Source organism: Lutra lutra, chromosome 7 (assembly GCF_902655055.1).
Source record: "Lutra lutra chromosome 7, mLutLut1.2, whole genome shotgun sequence".
Lineage (NCBI taxonomy): Eukaryota > Metazoa > Chordata > Mammalia > Carnivora > Mustelidae > Lutra > Lutra lutra.
The window spans coordinates 16764543-16787460 of NC_062284.1; the positions used below are offsets into that span (position 1 = coordinate 16764543).

General features: G+C 45.4%; 1 protein-coding gene across 2 annotated transcripts in view; it reads right to left on the reverse strand.

Moving 5' to 3' along the window:
- IGF1R (insulin like growth factor 1 receptor) overlaps positions 1–22918 on the reverse strand; it is a 302105-nt gene that overhangs the window by 75546 nt on the left and 203641 nt on the right. The window contains exon 1 of one of the 2 annotated variants that reach the window (XM_047738743.1): positions 18556–18682. The exons of the other annotated variant lie outside the window; for it this stretch is intronic. Coding sequence (XP_047594699.1) covers position 18556 — 1 coding nt within the window. The 5' untranslated portion in view covers positions 18557–18682. Of the gene's footprint in view, positions 1–18555; positions 18683–22918 lie in introns of those variants that run through there. 2 annotated transcript variants of the gene reach the window in all.

Below are 22918 nucleotides of genomic sequence, written 5' to 3' on the forward strand. Positions count from 1 at the left end.
GGGCAAAAGAGGTGGGCCACAGTTTTTTGAACATAAGGTACCCGAAAGCTCTCATTTTCTCCCAAGCGTGTACGAAGGAGTTCCTCTTTTGCAACGTGAAGTGGTTTTCAAGACCCAGTTCCCAGTTTGCTTCTTTCCTAACAGGGAGGCCCCTGGACAAAGCATCCTTGAGTTGACTAACATCTGAACGTTCTGAAACACTGAGGTTTGTAGAGGGGGGCAAGAAGTCACATCCTTCTGCTCCTCACCACTCCCCCCTCCCACACCTGCAGCTCCCCAGTCAACTGTCTTCTTTAACCTTCCACTCTCTCCCAAGTGTGCCAGCAGAAGCTCCGAGGGCCATTAGATCTGTCCTCAGTTTAGAAGCAACAAGCACTTACACAGCCATGTTCATCCCCGTTATCCAAGGACAGGGTCTTAGAGTGGAAAGGTAGTCTCAAGGTCATGCATATCTCATGCCTGTCTCAGATATTTCTCTGTAAAAATCTAGGTGGGCCTTCAAGCAATGTCTAGGGGGTCGGTTACCTTAGAGAAAGTGCTACTCCAACTGTTAGGCAGCACCAAGTGTGACCAAGTTGTTCCTTCTACCCAACAAGAATGCATTTTCCTCCCTGACATGCTCCCCAGGCCTCATTCAGCTTGTCTGATACTCAGGGGAAGCGGAGGCTTTCTTCTTTATAGGTCAGACTTTCAAACACGCAGGCTCAAAATTCCGAGACAGTTATCCTGGCCTCCCTCTGAGTGCCTTACTCAGTCATAGCTCATGCAATACCCATGAATACCATCGCTTCTTAACACCTGCCCCCAAACCTGCTCTTAACACAGTAGAAAGTTGGGGCATTGTGGCATACGAGAGGACTAGGAGACCCGTGGTGGCCGTCCATGACCAAGGCAGTATGCTTGGAGTGATCTCTGCATGGTCTTTAAAAGAACTATCATCATCACACCAAGAAGGCTCATTCTGAGCTTCTCATTGTCGAAGACTCCTCTCTTCTTTTTCACAATAACGGTTTGAGTCTCTCCTGTCTGGATACAACTCTGATCTGAATACAGGTCTCCCTGTTAACATAAAGTCAGCGTTCCTGGGGACATTTTCCACGTGCCCAACAGCCTATTCAGTACCTTATATACGTTAATGCAATCTTCCTAACAATCACACGGGGTATCACCATTCTCATTTGTAAGTGACCGAACGGAGACACAGAGATTTAATCACTGTCCAGGGCTATTAACAGTCTAGTTTAATCATTGTTAAGCTATAAATGTGGGCTAGATCTGCCAGATGTGGGCGGACAGCCTCTTCACCCACTCTGTCCCGCGGTGGCACGATGTTTCAGCTGGTCTGTGTGGTCTAAAAGGAAAGGGTTTCTTTTTAAGGTTTTCTTTTTAAGCATGCCCCCATCAGGGGAAAAAAAAATGAATCAATCTCAAGTCCTAGTGCCCTTTTCTCCTCCCTGAGGTGTAACAGTCAGAAGGAAGGACAAACCCATGAAACATGACACGGTGGCAAGGAGGCAAGCATCCAGGTGATATTAAGGAGATAATGTGTGCCCACTAAGCCTTCTTTGTTTACTGAGTCATAGCAAGTAGAACCCTCAAGGACATTTCTTCTAGCACAAATTTGTAAGGCTGAGACCTGTCGGGTTTATCATTAAATGTCACTGCTCAAGTCACAACACGAAAGCTGCAGCTCCCATCGTGAAAGGCACGGCGTTAGCACACATTCTGGTGGGCCAATGCAATTCCATATACACGACCGTGCTATCGGGAGGCCAGACCAGCAAGACCCAGGGAGACTCCATGGCTTGCAGAACCCATGTCAACCGAGTAAGTCTTACTCATGAGAGTAGATAACCAGAGTTCATATTCTTCACCAATTCATCCGTCTCAGCAAGACTGAAAATTTGGTATAGTGATCCGAAGGGGCATGTGCACCTGAATGTTTATAGCAGCAATGTCCACAATAGCTAAACTATGGAAAGAACCTAGATGTCCATCAACAGATGAATGGATAAAGAAGATGTGGGATTATATATATAATGGAATACTATGCAGCCATCAAAAGAAATGAAATCTTGACATTTGTGATGACGTGGATGGAACTAGAGGGTACTATGCTTGGCAAAATAAGTCAATCAGAGAAAGAAGACTATCGTATAATCTCCCTGATATGAGGGAGAGGAGATGCAACATGGGGGCTTGGGGATAGGAAAAGAATAAATGAAACAAGATGGGATTGGGAGACATACCATAAGAGACTCTTAATCTCACAAAACAAACTGAGGGTTGCCGGGAGAGGGTGGTGGGGTTATGGACATTGCAGAAGGTATGTGCTATGGTGAGTGCTGTGAAGTGTGTAAACCTGGCGATTCACAGGCCTGTACCCCTGGGGCTAATAATACATTATATGTTTATAAAAAAAATTAAATTTTTTAAATTAAAAAAAGATTAAAAGACTATGGACTCTGAAAAACAATCCGAGGGGTTTGAAGCAGCAGGAGGTGGGAGGTTGGGGGAACCAGGTGGTGGGTATTGGAGAGGGCACAGATTGCATGGAGCACTGGGTGTGGCGCACAAACAAGGAATACTGTTATGCTGAAAAAAAAAAAAGAATGTTAGAAGGTCATTCTGTCATTGATTTACTTAGGAAGAATATCATTTGCACAAGCTTATTTAAAAAAAAAAAAAAGATTAAAAGAAAAGACTGAAAATTTGGTCAGGGAGGAGGAAAAAACAAAACAAAACAAAAAAACCCAGTTCTGTGCCTTTCTCTCAGGCACATAAACACACAAAATCAAGGCTTACAGAAATAAGAAATAGTCGAGCTCTGAGATTAGACCTCACCCGTCTAGTACACAAGGTAAGCCAGGAGGTCTGGGAAAGCACTTCACACCGGCAACTGAATGCATCTGTGACTATTTCATTAATAAGCAAAAGAAATAATAATCTACAGACAGTGCTCGTTGAAACACTGAAGTCTCCAAGATCCAAGAAGTAGTGCTGGGCAGAGCATGGGGATAAATGGGGGGGGAAAAAGGAAAGAAAAAAAAAGAAAAAGAAAAAAAGCAGCAAGAAACCCAAAAGGGGTAAAGTTACAGACAGCACCATTCAGTAAAAATTTCATGTGCTAAATAGTAAGAGTAAAGAAAGGGCAGCCATCGGTTGAAAGATACAATGTGGAATCACAAGGAATAGCAAAGCTAAGCGAGAAGCGGAAGGCAGATCAGGAACCCTCCTCTGGCTGAGCTGGTTTTGGTTACTGTGGGTGGGCTATGTGACTTTTTTCTTCCTTTACACATTTTTTATAACAGCTTTATTGAGATAGAATTTATACCCAATTCACAAATTGAGGGGTGCCTGGATGGCTCAGTCCACTAAGTGTCTGACTCGTGACTTTGGCTCAGGTTGTGATCTCAGGGTCATGAGCTCGAGGCCCAGCAGCAGGCTCTGTGCTCACTGGGGAATCTGCTGGAGATTCTCTCTGCCCCCCCATAAATAAATAAATCTTTAAAAAAGTAAACTCTTATTCAAAGCCTACATACAAATTTGGGAGACACAGGTAAGTTCCAATGGGGGAAAATTTGAGGAAAAAGGGGATAGACTTCAGGGGTCCAGAAAGTCTCTGGTGAGGGCAGCCAGTACCTGCTTCTTCCCATGGGAACACCGAGTGTCTGCCTCATACACAACCCACACCCCCAACCTCCATCTTTTTTTTTGAGTCTTTCACTGTCAAATGGGTGATTCCTTGGAGACTCTCCCCAGTGCTGCAACCGCCAGGCGTGAGCCCATAAAGACACCCATCACTTACTACTGCCTGTCACAGATGCTTAAATGGACAGGGTGGAAAAAATATTCTTTTCACACACTTAAAAATTACTCCAAGTTATTTTAAATTTGGAACTGTTTGTATATTCCTTATAAGTTTATAAAACTCACACTGTCCCTCCATGACTAACTAAAGTGGAATTGAGCGAGTATTCTATATTTATAACTTGTCTGGTTGCTCGTGCTTACAGCCCTATTTCCACTCTGTGTTACTGTACACAGAGTTATGTGAGGTATTGTGGGCTCCTAAACTTTGCTGATTTCCTAACAAGGCAGGCCTGTGTCCCGTAGGGACAAATTGGGGGCTGTTTTGTCCAAGTGGAGGCCGAGCTCGGAGGGAGAGGCCTCCAGCTCTGTGGTTTTGGCTACAGCTCTTAAAACCGGTGTGAGGGCCCATTTCTGGGCAATGGTGTGCCTCACTCGTGTTGACCAAGTATCAATGCTCCTGATAGACTGTCTGTTGCACAAACCCGTGAGGAGCTCCGTGCTAACAGCTATGGCTACACACACCCCTCCTTCCTACTTATTTTGGTGGGCACTGGCGGTCCACAAGGTACACTGCTCCAATCCCCCATGCAAAAGCCCCTTTCCACATACATAACCATTTACATCAACATCATTTAAATGAATTCACTGAGTTCAACCCCTTGCAGGGAACAACACTGCAGAGACCAACAGGCCATGTTTTGGGTAAAACTCATCAACAAGTGAACCTTTTAATCAGGACATGGTGATAAACGCATCTGTGGAAGTAGAGGTCTCCAGTATGTGTGGAATTGACATGTGTGCAATGCACACCTGCACACACACACACGCCCGCGCATGCGCGCGTATCACAGTGCAGACTCCTCACGGGTGTGGAGCAAATAAATATGAACGGTTCCTCCCAAGCTGCCCCCTTGGGGGGACACACACCTAGCTGATGACCTCAGAATTTTCCAAAGCCCTCTCGGCATCCTCTTTTGGAAAATGCTTCTAGAGACCCTAGCACATTCTCTGAGACAGCCTTGAAAGTGCCCCGCTTTGTAAAAGGAAAGGGAGAATGGCCCCTAAACCCATTCTCTTTCTTTCCTCATGTCAGAAGGGGTAATAGGTTTCTTGTCTCAGGTCTGGGGCTGCCAGTGAGGTTGGGGTTTTTTGGTTTGTTTTTTTTTCCTTCCTCCTCTCCCATCCTATTTCGTGGTCATTTGCACAACCGCGTGAATTAACTTTCAATGTCTTTGGTCCATTTTCTTGGGAGATTAAGTTTTTACTAATTATTTCAATTTGAGCCCTTTAAGATGTATATGCTTCTCATTTTATTTTATTTTTACTTTTTTGAGAGAGTGCAGGGGGCAGGCATAGGAGGGAAGGGACAGAGAGAGAGAGAGAGAGAGAGAGAGAGAATCCCAAGCAGGCCTGATGCCCGGCTGGATCCCACAAGCCTGAGACCATGACCTGAGCTGGAATCGAGAGTTGGATACCTAACCAACTGAGCCACCCAGGCGCCCCAAAGATGTATATGCTTTTTATTTATTTGTTTATTTTTAAAATTTTATTCACTTATTTGACAGAGAGACAGTGAGAGAGGGAACACAAGCAGAGGGAGTGGGAGAGGGAGAAGCAGGCTTCCCACCAGCAGGAAACCCGACATGGGGCTCGATCCCAGGACTCTGGGATCATGACCTGAGCCGAAGGCAGATGCCTAATGACTGAGCCACCGAGGCATCTCGGTTATATGTTTTTTTAAACACAGTATTGTGCCTTGACAAACATTTTTAGGGGTGCCTGGGTGGCTCAGTTGGTTAAGTGTCTGCCTTTGGCTCGGGCTGTAATCCCAGGGTCCTGGAATGGAGCCCTGTGTCAGGCTCCCTGCTGGGCAGAGAGCCTGCTTCTCCCTCTCTCTCTGCCTGCTGCTCTGCTCTCTATCTCTCTGTCAAATAAATAAATAAAATCTTAAAAAAAAAAATGGGGGTGGCTTGAGAGAAAAATGCTCCCTCTTTCTGGAACGGAATCTACCTGAGGAGCATGGGTAATAGCAGTAGGCTTTTAATCATTCTACCTCTCCAGCTTCTCTGTTCCTTTCTCCTTTGATCCTTTTACTTCCTGACGGCACACTTTCGGACTTATAAACATCTCTTTCAGACCATATGTTATGCTACAACCACGTCATTCTTTTCCATTATCTAATCTGATTGCTGGCCCCGCTTCCCAAAGTTAAAGTACTTTTACTACTGTGGAAAAACCACAAAAGATTCACTAGACTTCCCAAGTACAGTAAGCTCTGTTATCGGGAAAGAAGGGAACAGGGTGTCCCAGACGAGCATACATTCTGGTTCACAGAATTACCACACAAACCTTCTGAGGACCAGTCCTGGAGAGCTGGCCCACAGAACACCTACATCCACAAAAACCCACCCAACTTTTATTTCATCTAGTTGACAATTCAGAAGTGCCCTGGAAAAACATACAAATGTAGAATGTTGGCGTGTCCTTGCAAAGATTATTACACACGCACAAAATCTAAAAAAACAAAAAACAAAAATAAAAACAAAAAGACCCAAACCAAAAATACCTTGTCATTCCCGCAGAATTCTGTTGGTTTATATTTGATTTTGTTTAGTTTTTTATGGTTGTGGGTGGTGGAGGTGGTGGTGGTTGGCGGAGGCAGCAGTATTGATCAAAATGTTATTGATCAAAATGTTATTGCCCTTCGGCCCCTGGGTGGCTCACTTGGTTAAGCCACTGCCTTCAGCTTAAGTCATGATCCTGGAGTCTTGGGATCAAGTCCTGCATTGGGCTCCCTGCTCAGCGGGGAGTCTGCTTTTCCCTCTGACCCTCCCCCATCTCATGCTCTCTCTCTCCCATTCTCTCTCTCAAATAAATAAATAAAATCTTAAAAATAAAAATGTTATTGGCCTTCCCGGAAAGCGTTAAAAGTGCTACAATCCCATCTTAGCGATACAAATCCAGTTGTGTTGGAAATTATAATTTTGTCAGTTTCCTGTGGGGAAAAATCTATTTCTTTTCTTTTCCTTTTTTTTTTTTTTTAAAAAGATTTTATTTATTTATTTGACAGTGAGAGAAGGAACACAAGCAGGGGGAGTGGGAGAGGGAGAAACAGGCTTCCCGCCCAGCAGGGAGCCCGATGCAATGTGGGGCTCGATCCTAGTCATGACCTGAGCCAAAGGCAGATGGTTAACCAAGCCACCCAGGTGCCCTTCTTTGAAAGAAAAAAAAAAAAAAAAAGGTTTTATGTATTTGTTTGAAAGAGACAGGGAGAGAGAGCAGGAGCGGGGGAGGGGGGGTGGACAGAGGGAGAGGGAGAAGCAGATTCCCACTGATCTCAGAGCCTGAATGTGGGGCTCAATCCCAGGACCCCGAGACCACGACCTGAGCCAAAGGCAGATGCTTAACCCTCTGAGCCACCCAGGCCCCACCTAGTGTGGGGGAAAAGAATCTTGACTCTATACTTTGGGAAGGTTGATTCCAAGTTTAAGACTCCCCTTCCCCCAAGGTAAAAAAAAAAAAAAAAAAAAAAAAAAATTAACCCTCGTAGTTGAATTTCTTGGTCCTGGTTTTTTAATAAGTGGTCAATAAAATTGGGTTGAACTGAACTGCCCAAATAGGCATCTCATGTGTAAAAAGCTAGTTGAAAGAGTGTGTTTCAGTTGTAACTACCCCATGGAGAAGGGCTCCCGGGTACCTTCTGCTTTTTCCAATTAAATAGGAAACCTCAGAGAGTATATTTTTATTTGATCTCTGAATCATTGCATATCTAGTATCATTTCTGATTTTAGATATTCGGCTTTTTCCCAGAGTACTATCCAAATTGTAAAGTGAATTGTAGCGCTGCAGGCCTCACATCACTTAGGGTTCTAAGAAAACTGGAATGTGAAGCAAAATATGGTAAGGCCTACGGTTAGCTCTGTAAAGCAGGGAGCAAAGTTCAGGGGTCTCCTTTTCCAGCACTGCCCATCATGGGCCTTGAAGCACAGGAAATGACCTGACCACTGTAGGCCAGGCTGAAGGGATGATGGGCAGCCAACCCAGCGAGTGCTGGGGGACAGGTGGGTCTCTCTCCCCTTCTGGTCTGAGCAACCTTCCCCCTACCCCACATCTTTTATCTCTTCACTGCCTCCCAAACACTATCTGTTACATACCACACAGTCTGACTTTTCAGGCTTCAAAGGAATTTTCTTCAAGCGATGGAAGAACTTAACTTAGGGCTAATTTTATATAAAAACGAAACAAAACAAAACAAAACAAAAAAACAAGCAGGACAGCTCTATCGTGTAAAACAGAAATGAGGCTCCAAACTTGGAAACCACGTCCAAGAATCATTCTTTCTTTCCATCCTTGGCCTTAAGACTGAGGCGATTTGCACAAGAAGTTCATAAACATAAAGGGGTCCAACTGCTCCCCAGCCCCGGCGAGGATGACTGTGCCCACGAGGCCACATGTTCGGCATACCCCGAGAGGGTATAAGGTTTACTCGTGAAAATGAAGGGATCCAGGAGATCGGGAAGGACTTAGAACACGTGACTGTGCTGCACAAGTCAACTTTTTAACCCTTTCCCGAAACACTGAAAACCCCAAACTGGCTAAGTTGCTTTAAAAAGAGAGAGAAAGAAATAGAGAAAAGAAAAGGAAGTTTCTCAAGCACAAAGCTCTTCTTCAAAAATCTATCCCAAGCCCTGGACTTGAATAAACTGAAGACAGGGATCTGAAAATGTTAAAGAGGTCCCTCGTCTTTGTCCTTCAAAGGAATGAGCGCTGCGGCAACTTCCATGAACTTGGGTTCCAACAACTGCTGTCTACTGAATTCCCCGGGCATCCTCGTCCCGGGGGCATCCTCATCCCGAGCAGACAGACGGCCTGGGAGGCCAGGGTGGGGAGGCCCCAGCGCCCTGCCGCTAACTGAATCTGGATCCCTCCTCACAGGATCCCTCAGGACCCGTTTGTGGCTTACTCACAGAGAGAACAAGTACTGGCAAGGGACAAAAAAAAAAAGAACATGTTTTGCAAACAATCAGAGTGACCTGAAGCCCAGGGTAAAGACTGAAGTAAGCATTCGTTTGCTGCAGCTGGAGCCAGGCTCTGTGCAATGCTTGCTAAGTGGAGTGCCCTGCAGGAGGAAAAGGCTTCTTGGTTTCCCATTCACCCGGGAGGACCTCTCACCTAAGGCCACACTCCACCCCCAGGCGGAGCTGCCTGCCTTTGTTTTGCTTCATTGCCTGGCTGGAAGCATCTCTAAAGGGAGGTGAATGCCCCAAGGAGAGAGTCCTCCCTGGTCTGGAGCTGAAAGCAAACCACAACGGGGCATCTAGTCCAAAGTCTTGTCTTCACTTGGCCCGGGCAGAAAAGGAAATGCAGACAGCTGAAGCTCTGTCAGTCACTGGACACAGGAGAACTGATCTCTGGAGCCCCGAATCCAGGGCTCCCACCACACAGTAATGTGCTGTCCCCAGGCCTCCTACTCACCTGCAAAGAGAGGCATCTCTCGGACCTCTAAAAACCATACGACCCCTTTCAGGACAATCCACTTACACATCCTCTTTGACACAGCCGGCAATTTTTGTTTGTTTGCTTGTTTTAGACTTTTTTTTTTTTTTAAGTCATATCTACACCCAAGGTGGGGCTCGAACTCACAACCCGGAGACCAAGAGGCACACCCTTCACCTACTGAGCCAGCCGGATGCACCGCGGTTGGGAAATTTGGGGATGGATTATTTTCCCCCATTTTCCAATTCTGAATCTGCCTATTCATAAGGTATTTTCCTTCCAAGTGCACCTGTCCCCCACTCCACAAACTTACTTCTCTGGGTCTAAGTAAAGCCTACTAAATGCACGTCTGCCTCAGTTGCACCCCTCTACCCCCCATCTAAAGAAAGGTGCCTACATCTCCCCCGGAGTCTACTCTTTCCTGCCGCAGATGGGCAGACCTGAGCTTCCGAAATTTCCATTCCCAGCCCACCCCAAGCTCCGCAGGCACACAGCAGACACGTTTGGGACCTGTTTCTTCCCTCCTGCGCTCTCCAGAGTGCCTGCCATAATTCCTCCTCCCCAACCCCCATCCTTTGAAATTTCTAAACCCCAGTAGAGGAAGTGCCTCCGGCTCTTAATAAGCTCAGTCATGCTCAAAATATCCGCTTCACCCACGAGGCATTGTAGCCGGCAATTCTGACCGGGGTACACATTTAGGGCAAAGATGATCTTTCTGCAAGACTCAAGATTTAGAATTCCTGAAAAGACCACTCTGACATCTTTTCACTAGTGTGCCTGCGAACTCGCAACAGGCCAGGGGGGGAACAGGACACCTCCCGCAATACCCACCGTTCACCTACCCATGTAACAATAGGGGATTAAGAAATGGCCCTTCAGGAGGCTGTGACCGCAGAGGGTACATATTGTAACTCTCCTCCCTTGGGACTTGCAAAACTTACAGGAAATCTTCCACCACCTACAGATTTCATCCACTGCCAGAAACATGAAGTATAAACACTCTATATCAAATTAGCCAGGTGTCTAAAAAAATATAACATTATCCCAACCCAGTATTTTCAGATTTTGGCTCACTTTCAAGTCTCACAGTGCATTCGGAAGCAGAGGTACAGCAGACACGTGTCTGTGTCCTTTGGTGAGGGGCATGTTTTGCTTTTTTGATTAATCCAAACAATCTGCAATTTGGCACCCATGTTAAACAAGCCAGGGAAAGAAGACAGGGATCCTATTTCCTTTATCTGGGATTGTCCTCCACATCTTTACGCTGGACAACGATGGTCATCATGGATAGGGATCGATTTATCTAGAGATAAGTCTTTAATTGGGTCTTAGGCTTTACTAGAGATCATTTTGAAACAAGTATCAAGGAGAATGAAGAAACAGAATCAACGGTAATGAGTTTTAGTTTCCGGGCGAACACAGGAATACATGTTTTTGAGATATGCAAAAAATCAACAAGCCCTCCAAGCCTATCATTTACCTCCACCCCTCCCACCGCCTTCTGGGTGTGCGTTCCCTGATGCAGCCCCAGGACACCCCTGGCTTACAGTCAAGGAGGAGGGATTCAATGCAAAGCAGTGGCATTCCTCTGCACATAAATAGTCTCAGAACTACATTCACAAGCAAACAAAACGACCAGCCTAGAAGTTATGCTGGCAAAATTTAAAGCAACATTTTAGAAATAGCCTATGCCCATTTATGCGCCAGCTTGGCCACATTTTTAAGGGCCCAAGTCATGTCTGCCTGTCTACTTAAAAAAAAAAAAAAAAGTGGTTTTAGGGAGAATCAAGTGTTTAAAATCTTGAGATGCTTAAGTTCATCCTTTGTTTTGGGGATATGGCATGAGAGAGCAGGTAGTGTTCACATTAGAGGACACTCCGGGGTGAGACAGAAGTGAGTTGAAGTCCCAGCTCTGCTGTTTATTGACTGCTGTGTGACAAAGGGACTCAGTCTCCTCTGTGTACGTCAAAGATAATACCACCTCCCACCATCAGCGCAAGATTAAATGTGATCAACCATGTAACTATACGGAATATTTTTCCTGGCATGTCATGGACCCTCTGTAAATATTAGCTATTACAGGGGTGCCTGGGTGGCTCAGTGTGTTAAGCCTCTGCCTTGGGCTCAGGTCATGATCTCAGGGTCCTGGAATCGAGCCCCTCATCCGGTTCTCTGCTCAGCGGGGAGCCTGCTTCCCCTTCTCTCTCTGCCTGCCTCTCTGCCTACTTGTGATCTCTCTCTCCCTCTGTCAAATAAATTTAAAAAGTCTTAGAAAAGATTACTATTATTATTATTATTTGATCTTTAGACTGGATTTTAAGGTCCTAGGGCTCCAGTCCTGGTTCTGCCAACTGTTTGCCTGCTCAGCAGACATGTGTGTGGGATAAGAGAGATAACTAGTCTCTCTCTGTGACCAGTGGCCTCTATCTAATGCCCCTGGAGGTACCTTGTGGGCCATCACATGCTGGGAAGGGCAATGAGGGAGACCAACAGTCATGTTCCTGACTGGTTTTGCAAATCGGGACACACACAAGACTTCGCTTCAGGGGGAGATTTACGTGGCTAAGAAAGAAAAAGAAAAGAAAACTAACAGGATCCTAAAATATTTCAGATTTCCTCTCTGCCTAAACAAATAAAAGATTATAAATTTCAGATTGGCTTGGCATTTTTTTAAAAGATTTTATTTATTTATTTGACAGAGAGACAACGAGAGAGGGAACATAAGCCAGGGGAGAGAGAGAGTGGGAGGGAGAAGCAGGTTTCCTGCTGAGCAGGAAGCTGGATGCGGGGTTCCATCTCGGGACCCTGGGATCATGACCTGAGCTGAAAGCAGACGCTTAACGACTGAGCTACCCAGATGCGCCTTGGCTTGGCATTCTAATTCCACTTTTTTAGTGCTGTTCGTAAATACATTTGCTCCAAAATCATCCTCACTTTGTGCAACGTGGACAGTAACTTCCCCAAGACATCATCAGCTGAAGACTGGTTGTAGTTTTGGTTACTATGGAAGGGCCCTCAAGCTACAGGTCGGGGGCTGGGGAGGTTTGGGGACAGCCAGAGGCAGATTACTTTCTAAAGCCTGCCAAGAAAGGCTTCAAGGCATGGAAGTTAAACCTTCAACTTCCATCAGGCAGTAAGCTCTTTCTAGACAAGAAAAAGAATTTTCTATGTTTCAAAAGACTTCACTTGGCTCTTCAAAAAGACATAAAAATTCCCAATACAATTTTCTCCTAAATAACTTTATTCACCTTTTACATGGCTGAGATGAAGATCCTCTGCAACAAAGATAGACACAAGCCTCCTTCCTCTACGGTCCTGAAACAACTCCCTGCAAACCTCACAGAGGTAAAGAAGCACCTGCCTTGTTCGCTACTGGGCTAAGGGGTCGGGGAGACCAACACGGTACCGCCAACATCTGGAACAGGTATCACCAGCTGTCATCAATGTTCAGATAAATGGACAGTGCTCCAACAATTCCCAAGGGCTCTGCCACTAGTGTCTGCTGTCAAGTTCATAGGCTACTCAAATTTAGGAGTTTACAGGAACCACTCAGAGGCCGGCTTGAGAGCGAAGGAAGACTAATTGCCATTATGATTTTTCAGGTCGAAGGAAGCTCTTGCAGGATCCACGGGTTAGACCTGTGAGCTGCAACCAAGAACATGTGCAAAGCTGCTTGAAAAAGACATTGGCTTTGTGCACAGGCACCCCAGGCTGGCTCCTCCGCGCGGAGAGGGGAAGGACAGCCAGCTGGCTAGAGCGGCCGTCAGACTCTCCAGTTCCCACGCCGCCTGCACCTCCCTATCTAGAACCCACTGCTCTTGCTTCACCAAACAATAAGCCCAGGTGCCGGGGCCACAGGGACGGGCCCTCACCCTGGCCCCACCACTCCAGGCCCCCTGGGATGGGAGGAGGGCTGCTGACCACCTGCTCCTCTCAGACCTCCCCGCTCTGAGCCTGTATCAAGGAAGATGCGCTTGTTCAGCCAGACAGGAAGGACTGTTGTGAATTCCTGCTGCGGGCACTGCCCGGAGTTCGGAGAAGCCGCTGTGAATCTGAATGCCAGGTTACTAAAAAGCTTCAGACGTACCATGTTAGTTTAGGACACGGTGAGGACAATTTTCCCGAATCATCATGAGGATACACAAACATCCGGACAGGTGCTAAACTGAAACTTTTCATCCTCCTGGCCCCTGAGCCAACCACACTGGCTCCTTTTTCTTTCTGGAAGAAGGTGGACCCTGCCGTGACGCCGAGCCATCACACATGCTGTTCCTTCTGCCTGGCTTATGTTCCTTCCCACTCTCGATCTGTCTCCCTAGCTCCTACAGCTGGGTGATTGTCTTCAACCCCCCAAAGGCCTCTCCTCACCACCGTCTTTGGGTGGGAGCCTTACCTGCTGTCCCATCATTTTATGTCACAGCGTCCTCTTCATCTCCCTCAAAGCACTGACCACATTCACAGTCAGACTCTTTTTTTTTTTTTTTTTCTGGAGGGAAGTAGGGGGTTAGGGGAGTTACTGTTTCATGGATAGAAAGTTTCAGTTGTGCAACATGAAAAGAGTTCCGGAGATGATGCTGGTGAGTTTGCAACAATGGGAATGTAAGTAGTGCCAATAAACCCTATATTTAAAGATTTTTTTTTTTTTTTATTTGACAAAAAAGAGGTCACAAGCAGGCAGAGAGGCAGGCAGAGAGAGAGGAGGAAGCAGGCTCCCTGCTGAGCAGAGAGCCCGATGCGGGGCTCGATCCCAGGACCCTGAGATCATGACCTGAGCCGAAGGCAGCGGCTTAACCCACTGAGCCACCCAGGCGCCCCTAAACCCTATATTTAAAAATGGTTAAGATGTTAAATTTTATGATATATGCATTGTACCACAATTTTAAAAAGTAAGACTTGGGGAGCCCGAGTGGCTCAGTCAGTTAAGTGTCTGACTCTTGATCTTAGCTCAGGTCTTGATCTCAGGATTTTGGGTTCAAGCCCTGCGTTGGGCTCCCCCCAAAAAATCATTTAATGCCTCTTTCTCTTTCTTCCACTGGTACACAATGCAGCAAGGCAGGAATCCTCTGTTTTTTCCCTCACTGTGTTCCCAGGGCCATGCCCAGAACCTGGTCCATTGTGGTTCCACAACTCATGGTTTCTCACACAACTATAAACTCTTCAAGGACAGAGGTACCATTCCTTATTTTCGTTTGCCTCACAGCTCCTTCCAGAATGTCTTATGAATTCCGGTGGCATCAGATGCTACTTTAACCCCGGACTACTACTTCTGCAAACTTTGCAAAAGCCAAGACTTTGTATATCTACATAGGCAGATTTTACTGTCTTTCCTCTTTGCCTTGAGGAAATTCTTGGTGCCAAGAATGCCAGAGGGACCAGATTCCAAGACTAATCATCCTTCTAGCATGGTGTGGTTATCTTGCTGACTTGGCTGTTCAGGTCCCATGTCATCCAGGGTTTTTTTGTTTTGTTTTGTTCTTTTGTTTTTAATTGGACTCTGCCTCAGATTCTCTTTGGCATTAGACAAAGTATAGATTGAAAGCAAATAAGTGAGTAACAGAAGGGAGTTTCCTGTACGATAAGTACTTTCTATGTTCCGATAGTGAATTGTTATTAGATAAATAACAGCGATGACAAGAGTAATATGAAAAACTACTCTCCTTGCCCTGTCCTAAAAAGGAGGGGAAAAAAAAAAAGGGAGAGAGAAAAATCAGAGAAGCTACTTTTGGGTGATATGGAATGAAATGAACCATAGTCCTCTGACTTCATTGCATGGCTGGTTTTCCCCAAGAATACCCAAAGAAATCATCTGACCCTAATGTCAAGCCCCAGCTTTCTTTCAGGTCATACTTGCTTTTGGGGAGACTAAAACTTTTTTAATGTAACAATTCTCTCTCTCTCAAGGCTTGGAAAGAAGTAAAAGCTGAAGGTACTAGATGGGAAGAAAAACAATGAATGTGTGTTATCGCTATATTAAGGCATCCACCATATATGGGGCACTCACTGCTACGTGTAGTTGGCATGCACCGTCTGATTTAATCTCCACAACTCCAAGGAGGAGAGCCTATTTTCCCATCCTCTGAACCAGAGCCTGAGGCACAGAGAGAAGGGCTTGCCCTGAGTCACACGGCTTGAAGGAGGCAGAGGTAGAAATTCCAACCAAATGAGAGGACTCCAGGGTCCATGTTTCCATCCAGTATTGTACCATGCCTATGCATCTGCCACAGACTTTTCTACCATAATTCTTGTAACCTACCCTTGTAAGTCAGAGAAAGGAATCAGCAGTATTTCACTGATAAGGAGATGGAGGACCAAAGAGGCTGTGACTCACCAGGCGGACAGAGGACAAACAGAATACAAGTACTGGAGGCCAGTAGCTCGATTGTAAGACCCTGCATGAGGCTCATTTCTGTGCCTTAAAGATTGGTCAGGGTCATTCGGCGCCATCCCAAAGGACCATAAAGCAATGAATTTGACTATGAAGAAAAGTGGGAACTTCAGTCCTGTGCTTAACCTAACACTAAAATATTTCTCAATTTTTTCTACTTTAAATGGCATAATTCACACAAATTAAGAGAGCACAAAATTCATTCTGCTCCAAACAGAGTGTTTAATAACAATGGCTATTTAAAAAACACAAAGAGCTCCTCTTTTTGTAAATTTTTCTGGATTAAATAGTTGTTTACTTAACACCTAGGTGCACCTGTCTGGGAAGACACGCCAGGTATTGTACATACAGATAATAATTCAAGGTAAAGATTCATGCCCTAAGAGACACACAACAGGAAGACAAGAATACTGAGTGGACCACGGAATGGGAGGACGTGTGCAAGGCAGGAGTACCTGAAAAGGGACTCTTAGAATAGGTAAGGGAGCCCTGGTGTTTCAGGGACTAGGGGGTGAGGGATAGGTTTGCCACATATTTCAACAGAAAACTATAAATTCCCATCTTTATTAGCACATAACTGAAAAATTTTTAAAAAATTACCTCCGTGCATTTTTGCCTTTAAGGAAGATTTTAATTAAACAAGATCAAATTTGTTTAAAACATCACAGGATGAGGTCCAGAAAGAGGCTTCTGTTGCTGTCGAAAGTTAATGCCTATGGATCATCTATTGCTAAAGTTGCTTAGAATGGGCTAATTATTCTACCACCCCCACCTCCCTTCTCTGTCCTGGCACAAGGAAATTTTAAGCCATCTACAATCCCTCCATTAAATTAAAAAAATAAACAAACAAACCTCCATTGTGAGAGGCGCCATTGGTGAGTGCCTCCTTGTCTTCCCATCACAAAAGGAGAGGAGTGCTAAAGAACAGACTCACTGGTCAGTTTTTCATGAATTTAAAAAAGTGTAGCAATGCTGCTTGGCCAGACACAGCGAAACACAAAAACCTCAGTCATTTGTTTAAACAAACTCACAAAAACAAAACCACTTCCTCAACATACTCCGTGAATTCTAAAAAGGATCACAGGTTTAGTATGGTTTTTAAAACCTTAACTTTCACAAATTAAAAGCAGGATAATAGGATTGAACAAATGGACATCACCCATCGGTCTTGCTTATCTATTTCTGGCTTCATTCAGCTGCCAAAACCAAACAGCACTTCCTCTCATCCCAACAGGAAAATTTCATGGCTCCTGAAGGTCTGAGTCAGACCAGAAAGCTCATGAATATTCTGATTTTCTGGAGCTGATGCAAGGAAATCACTATAATTGATGACCAGACAGAGTTACCTACCCAGTGTCTGGTCCCCAAAACTACGCTAAAATAATTTGTCGAAAGTTGGATTTCCATTTTCAAAGTTATTAATCATAACGAGGGTCTGTTTCTGAGCTTTAAAATGAGGTTTTATCTTTCCAGCCCTCCTTCTTTTCCATAAATTCTCTCCATACCCTGGGATCTCCAGCAATAAACTCCTTTCGCTTTACCGCATTTTAATGAAGGTGAACAGAAAGTAAACCGAGGAGAACCTTAACTTCTCACGCGAAATGGGAAGAAATGAGAGTGCCGAAGATTTAAATTAGGATCTGCATTTATCGGGTGCCAGGAAATTAAGAGGGTGCGTGTGTCTGCGGGGCGGCGGCGGGGGACCGCGGCACCTTCCCGCGGAAGGCGCGAGCATCCTGGGCGGTTTCCATGTGGTCCGCAATCCGACAGGAGCACGTAATTGGGCGTTAGCTGGGAACAATAAGATCCAAGTTCAATTTGAGAACGCACGCCCTTCTTCCATATTAGTTTTTCTTTCTTGCAAACCTATTTCGATCTTTTCTTTTCCTTTTCCTCTTCCATTACGCACAGCTCCCAAGTACAGGAGCAACGAACGGGGAGGGACCCACGCAAGTTGTCTACTCCGGGGGCCTCCCGCTGCGGGAAAGCGGCAACAATGCCGCGGAAGTCGGAGGCTGGAGCACCCTCTTCCTACAACTTTAGGACAGCTGGTTTTTTAGCGGAACTGAACGATCGCTAAGAAGAAACGAGGGTTTGTAGCGAAAGGATTTAGAACGGTTTCCTTTCCTGCCGTGAAACGGATCATCGACATTCGGGAAACGCCAGCCATCCGCGTCCCGAGGGAGGCAGCGTGGCTCCGGCACTGTGGGATCAACTCCCCGAGATGGAAACCACGTTCCCAAAAAGAAACTTGAGCCACCAAGGGGGAGTAGATGACATGATCGGAAATACATGAGAACCGCTTTTTGCATTTTTACGTATCGAGATTAAAGAATTAGAAAGGGGTTTAAAAAAAAAAAAAAAAAAAAAACCACCAAACCAGGAAGCTCATGTCTTCCAAAACCCGAACGCCACACCCGGCCGCTCCCTTTTCCATCCACGCTCGCACATGGTGTCCGGAGACCACGTGAGGTGGCGGCGGGCGTGGCCGGAGCGCGGTCACGTGGCCGGCCAACCCTCCCCGCGCGGGCACGCGCCTGCCGAGCCCCGCCTTCCGCCAGGCTGGGCTGGAGCGGGCGCCACGAGGCTCGGCGGCGGCGGCGGCCGTGGCGCCGCTCCGGAATCCGGTCCGCGCGAGCACGTGCTCTAACTTTAACGGATGCGCTGGAACTTTTTCCAGCACTGGGCTTGGGGGCTAGAAATAACACTCAAAGAAATGTTACCTAGCTCGCTCGGCTCTGCCGCCAGCCCTAAAACGTTCACCAAGGCACTGCCAACACGAAAGCAGCTCGGTACTCGGAATCCCGGGTTCTGGGCAGCCACACCTTTTAAAAGCCGTTAGTATCGCGCATCCGACCTACTTCGGAACCATCAGTTCTACCGCCAGAATTCCTACGTGGTCTGGTAAATGTCCGTGTCCTGGCCACCTCTGATGAACATCGACGTAGCGTTTGGGGTGTGTGAGGTTCTTTTTCCTTTTCCTAATGTAACAGTTACATTGCAAGCTCCTAAAATTTGATTCGTGAGGAGTTAGAAACGGCCATGAGGCAGACGAGAGGGCCAAAGGAATTTAGCGTACCGAGTGGAGTGAGATCTTGCCTGAGTGTGAGGATAAAATTACAAACTGGGGTGAACTGTGGGGTATTTAAAAACGTAACCATTCACCGTTCTTTCAAAAAGATGTGTGAGCTTTGATGAAATATTATAGTTGAGGAATATAAATACTTTTTCATCCTTTTAAGGTATAAGGATAAAGGATATTTTTTTAAAAATCACATTGGTAGGATCACAAAGAATAAAATAGCTCAATTAAAAAAAAAAAAAACCTAGCAGTAAAGAGTAAGTTTAATCTTTTGATGATAAAGAATTCAAAAAAATGGTTTCTTCACACGACTCTGATTTTGGGCTGCTGAAATTTAATTAAATGGGGGGGGGGGTCCTCCAAACTGTTTGCCATATCGGTAACAGTGAAAATTCTAAAAGAAGGAAACAGTATCTTGAGCACTCCTTTCAATTACAGCTTAAAAAGCTCAGAGATAAAATTTCATACTCTTAATTAAAGTTCTTATGGTGGTGTAAGCCTTCTTAGCCTATCCAAAACATTCAGGGCTGTGCTCCCAAGAGTCTTCCAACTGTGTTCTCTCTCTCAGTCTTCAAAAGCAAGAGACATTTGCAACTAGGACCAAAACTAATGGGACTTTTTTTTATGGGGGGGGGCAGTTGAGCTCTCCTTCCCTCTACTTCACCTCCTCTGAGGGGAAATATGGCACGACATCTTGCATAACATTCATATTTGAGATTTCTCAGGCTTCTAAATATTTTTCTGCTTCGTGTCATTCATAATTGTCCTCCCAGAAAAAGTGGAGCTGCCACTGCTATTTAAAAAAGTTTTATGTCCCTCATTTTAAAAATACACAGAATCCTCCGAGTAGAATTCCAATTACTAAGTGTAGAAAACAGAAATAGAAAAATCGCCATTTGGCAAACACCACAGTAATGGATGTTAAAATTAGGAGGTGAAAGAATAATGAGGAACAGTATGAACAGTATAGTCTCAAGCGTCTACCCCTGAAAGATGCTTCCTAATTACCAAGGTTAAGAGCTGTAACAACAGAGGCATCTGCAGAGATCACCTTAGCCAAGTGATCAAAATTCACATCATCAGAAGCGAAACACCTGGGCATCGTGTCTCCTGATGGCATGCCCTGAGAAGGGTAGGGGGGCACTTCTGTGATGGTCTTGCTAAAACTGTAAGTCTTGCTATAATTAATCACAAGCAAACACAAAGCGAAGGGATGTTCTACAAAATAACTGGTCTGTGCTCTTCAAAAAATGTGAAGGTGGTAAAAGCTACCAAGGAAGACTGAAGAAAACATCCTAGATTCAAGGGAACTGAGGAGATCGGACAACAAATGTGAGATGGGATCCCCTCCTGGACCTAGGACTAGAAAAAGGACATCAGTGGAATTTGCATCCACTCTGGAAATTCATAGTACTGCATCAGTGTTAACATGACCGTTTTGATAGACCTATGATGTTTAAAAAAGCTGCTGACATTTGGGGTGTTCAGAAACTCGTGGTATTTTCTGTAACTTTTTTTTTTTAAGTCTGAAATGATTTCAAAAGGTAAAGTCAAAAACTGAAAGTCACTAGAAAGTTCATAAAGGAAAAGAAAGGAAGCATGGCATAGCCATCAAGTGAACGGATCCCTAAACTGCCAGGATACACGCCAATCAGTCGTTGGTAATTCCCAAATCTCACTCTGAATGAGGGACTTAACTTTGTGTGCTTCCCACTTGAACCAGTTACTATCAACCCTGTCCTCCCGGACTTTGTCCCTGACAGAATTTCATAAATAAGGTAAACCCCTAATTTGGAGGCAAGGCAAGTGTCTATTTTTTATAGCTGATTCCCAGAGCAGTGTTGTTGCCAGAGGGTAAATGAGGCTGGTGGAGGACCGGGCGTGCATGCTGAGGGCCCTATCCATTCTGACACACCGCCTAATGTTTCCTTTATCTTTGAAATATCCTCGGAAGGGGTGAAGTAGGAAGGAAGATGGTTGAGGAATGCAAAGAGAAACAACAAAATGGACACCAGGATACTACGTACGACTCTCCCAGAGCCTTGTAACAACTCTGCCTTGTTGCTTGAAACTGGAGTGAGAAATGTCTTTTTCTGGACTGAACCTATACTCTGTCATCTGCTACAGATAATACGGGCTTTGGCTTTCTTTGTGTTATGCAGAAAAGGGATCAAATTCCTCCAAGAGCAAAAGATTCACTCCATTGGCCGCAACTTCCCAGCACTGCAAGGTACAGTTTCCCGAACTGCCACTATGTGGTAGCGAAGGCAATAGAAAGAGTTTGTCAGGAATGCACTAAAATCTCGTCGGAAAAGCTTGATCTACTTTTTTTTTTTTTTTCCCCAGATACTGGTCTCAAATGAAATGATCCTCATTGGGGAATAATAGAAAATTGAGGCCAAAAATGAATGTGCGAAAGCCACCATTTTTGCTCAGGTATTTGCAGTATTGCAGGGTGTGCAAGAGAAGATGAGAAATTTGCTGTCAGACCTTTGTAACGACCTGGGCCACAGAGAAGTAATAATACGGAAAATACTGAAAGGCAGGGAAGAAGCTGTCGTGGAGTTAACACCCGCCCCCACCTTTGCACTGAGAATCCGCGGACTGAATCCGTACAAACTCCTTTCCGCAGACAGGGCATTTAGGCTCTGTGTTGGGTCTGACTTGGCCAAGGTCAGGGGGCCAAGGGAACACTTGGATGCCAGTGGGCTTCATTCCAAGATCCAGGTTCTATTTTATCTTGTGGCCTCCCAAATCAAATTAAAGTTGGCTTGCAGAGCCCATGACAATGGAGAGGTGTCCAGGGGAGTGGACGGTGGAAAGCTGGTATCCCCTAGAAGGAGGGACTGCTGGAAAGGCCCAAGAGAACTCTTAAAGGGACAACAGAGAGGTTCAGAAGCACTGGAAGTAGAAGGTACGGAGGAGTCTTCCTATCAGGGTCAGCGTGGGCCAAGGAGAAAGACCACAGGAGCTAACAACAGGGGACAGAAGAACCATACCAAGCTGACTGCGAAAGCCTCTTTGAGCATATAAATATGCTAAAGCTCAAAACAGGGGACCCTTCAAAATTCCACATCATTACACTTAGGTGCTGACGACTGGCCTAGGACACGGCAGGGGGGATTGCATGCCTTTTGAAAAAAAAATTTTTTTTAAAGATTTTTTATTTATTTGACAGAGATCGTAAATAGGCAGAGAGGCAGGCAGAGGAGGGCTGGGGGAAGCAGGCTCCCCGTCGAGCAGAGAGCCCAATGCGGGGCTCCATCCCAGGACCCTAGGATCATGACCTGAGCCGAAGGCAGAAGTTTTAACCCATTAAGCCACCCAGGTGCCCCTTGAAAATGTTTTTTGACCATGACAAGGAGCTCCCATGTGGATAAATGGTTCTACTCATTTTAATTCTTCCAGCAACTGTCCTGCTATGAGAGAGAGAGAAACAGAGACAGAGACATGGATGTGGAGAGAGAGAGAGGTAAAAGGGAAAAAAAAATGATCACAAGGAGAAACACTTCTCACAGATGGACACCGCTCCCTTCCAGAACTCAACTGTCCAGTGATAAGTGTTTCTGGGGGTACACGGCTGAGGACCGGAGAGAAGCTAGATCTCACAGCCTATTTACTCTCACGTACCATCCCAACAAGCTTGGAAATCCATTTTCAGAGGACCCACAGCAAAGAGGAAGCAGCAAATGACCACCTACAGAAGGGCTGATAGAGCTTTCCTGTCTTACTGCAGTAAGTCTATTAAACAGAAATGGGGACATAAAAATGATAAAACTAAACCATCAGAACACAATAAACACAAGAAATCTTCAGTATAGGGCAAACCGCCTCCCACTACGCCTTGAGGCTATCACCATATTATGCATAATACAACAATATATGTTCACTGATGTCCCCAAGTTGGCCAGAAATGATTAAATTATCTTCACCAGAGTAAGAAGCCAAGAAGTACATAATTTATATTGGAAAGATTTCCAGCTTGACAGTGTGCGTGACTGTGGGAGTCTCAGCCATCCCTATGGCTTTTACGGTACTTCTTGTCTATTCATTCTTTCAGTTGACAGATTATTGACTGAGCACGCTGGAGAGAGCGCTGTGAGTGGCAGGGTTCCTACTCTCATGGGGTTCACCATCTAGGT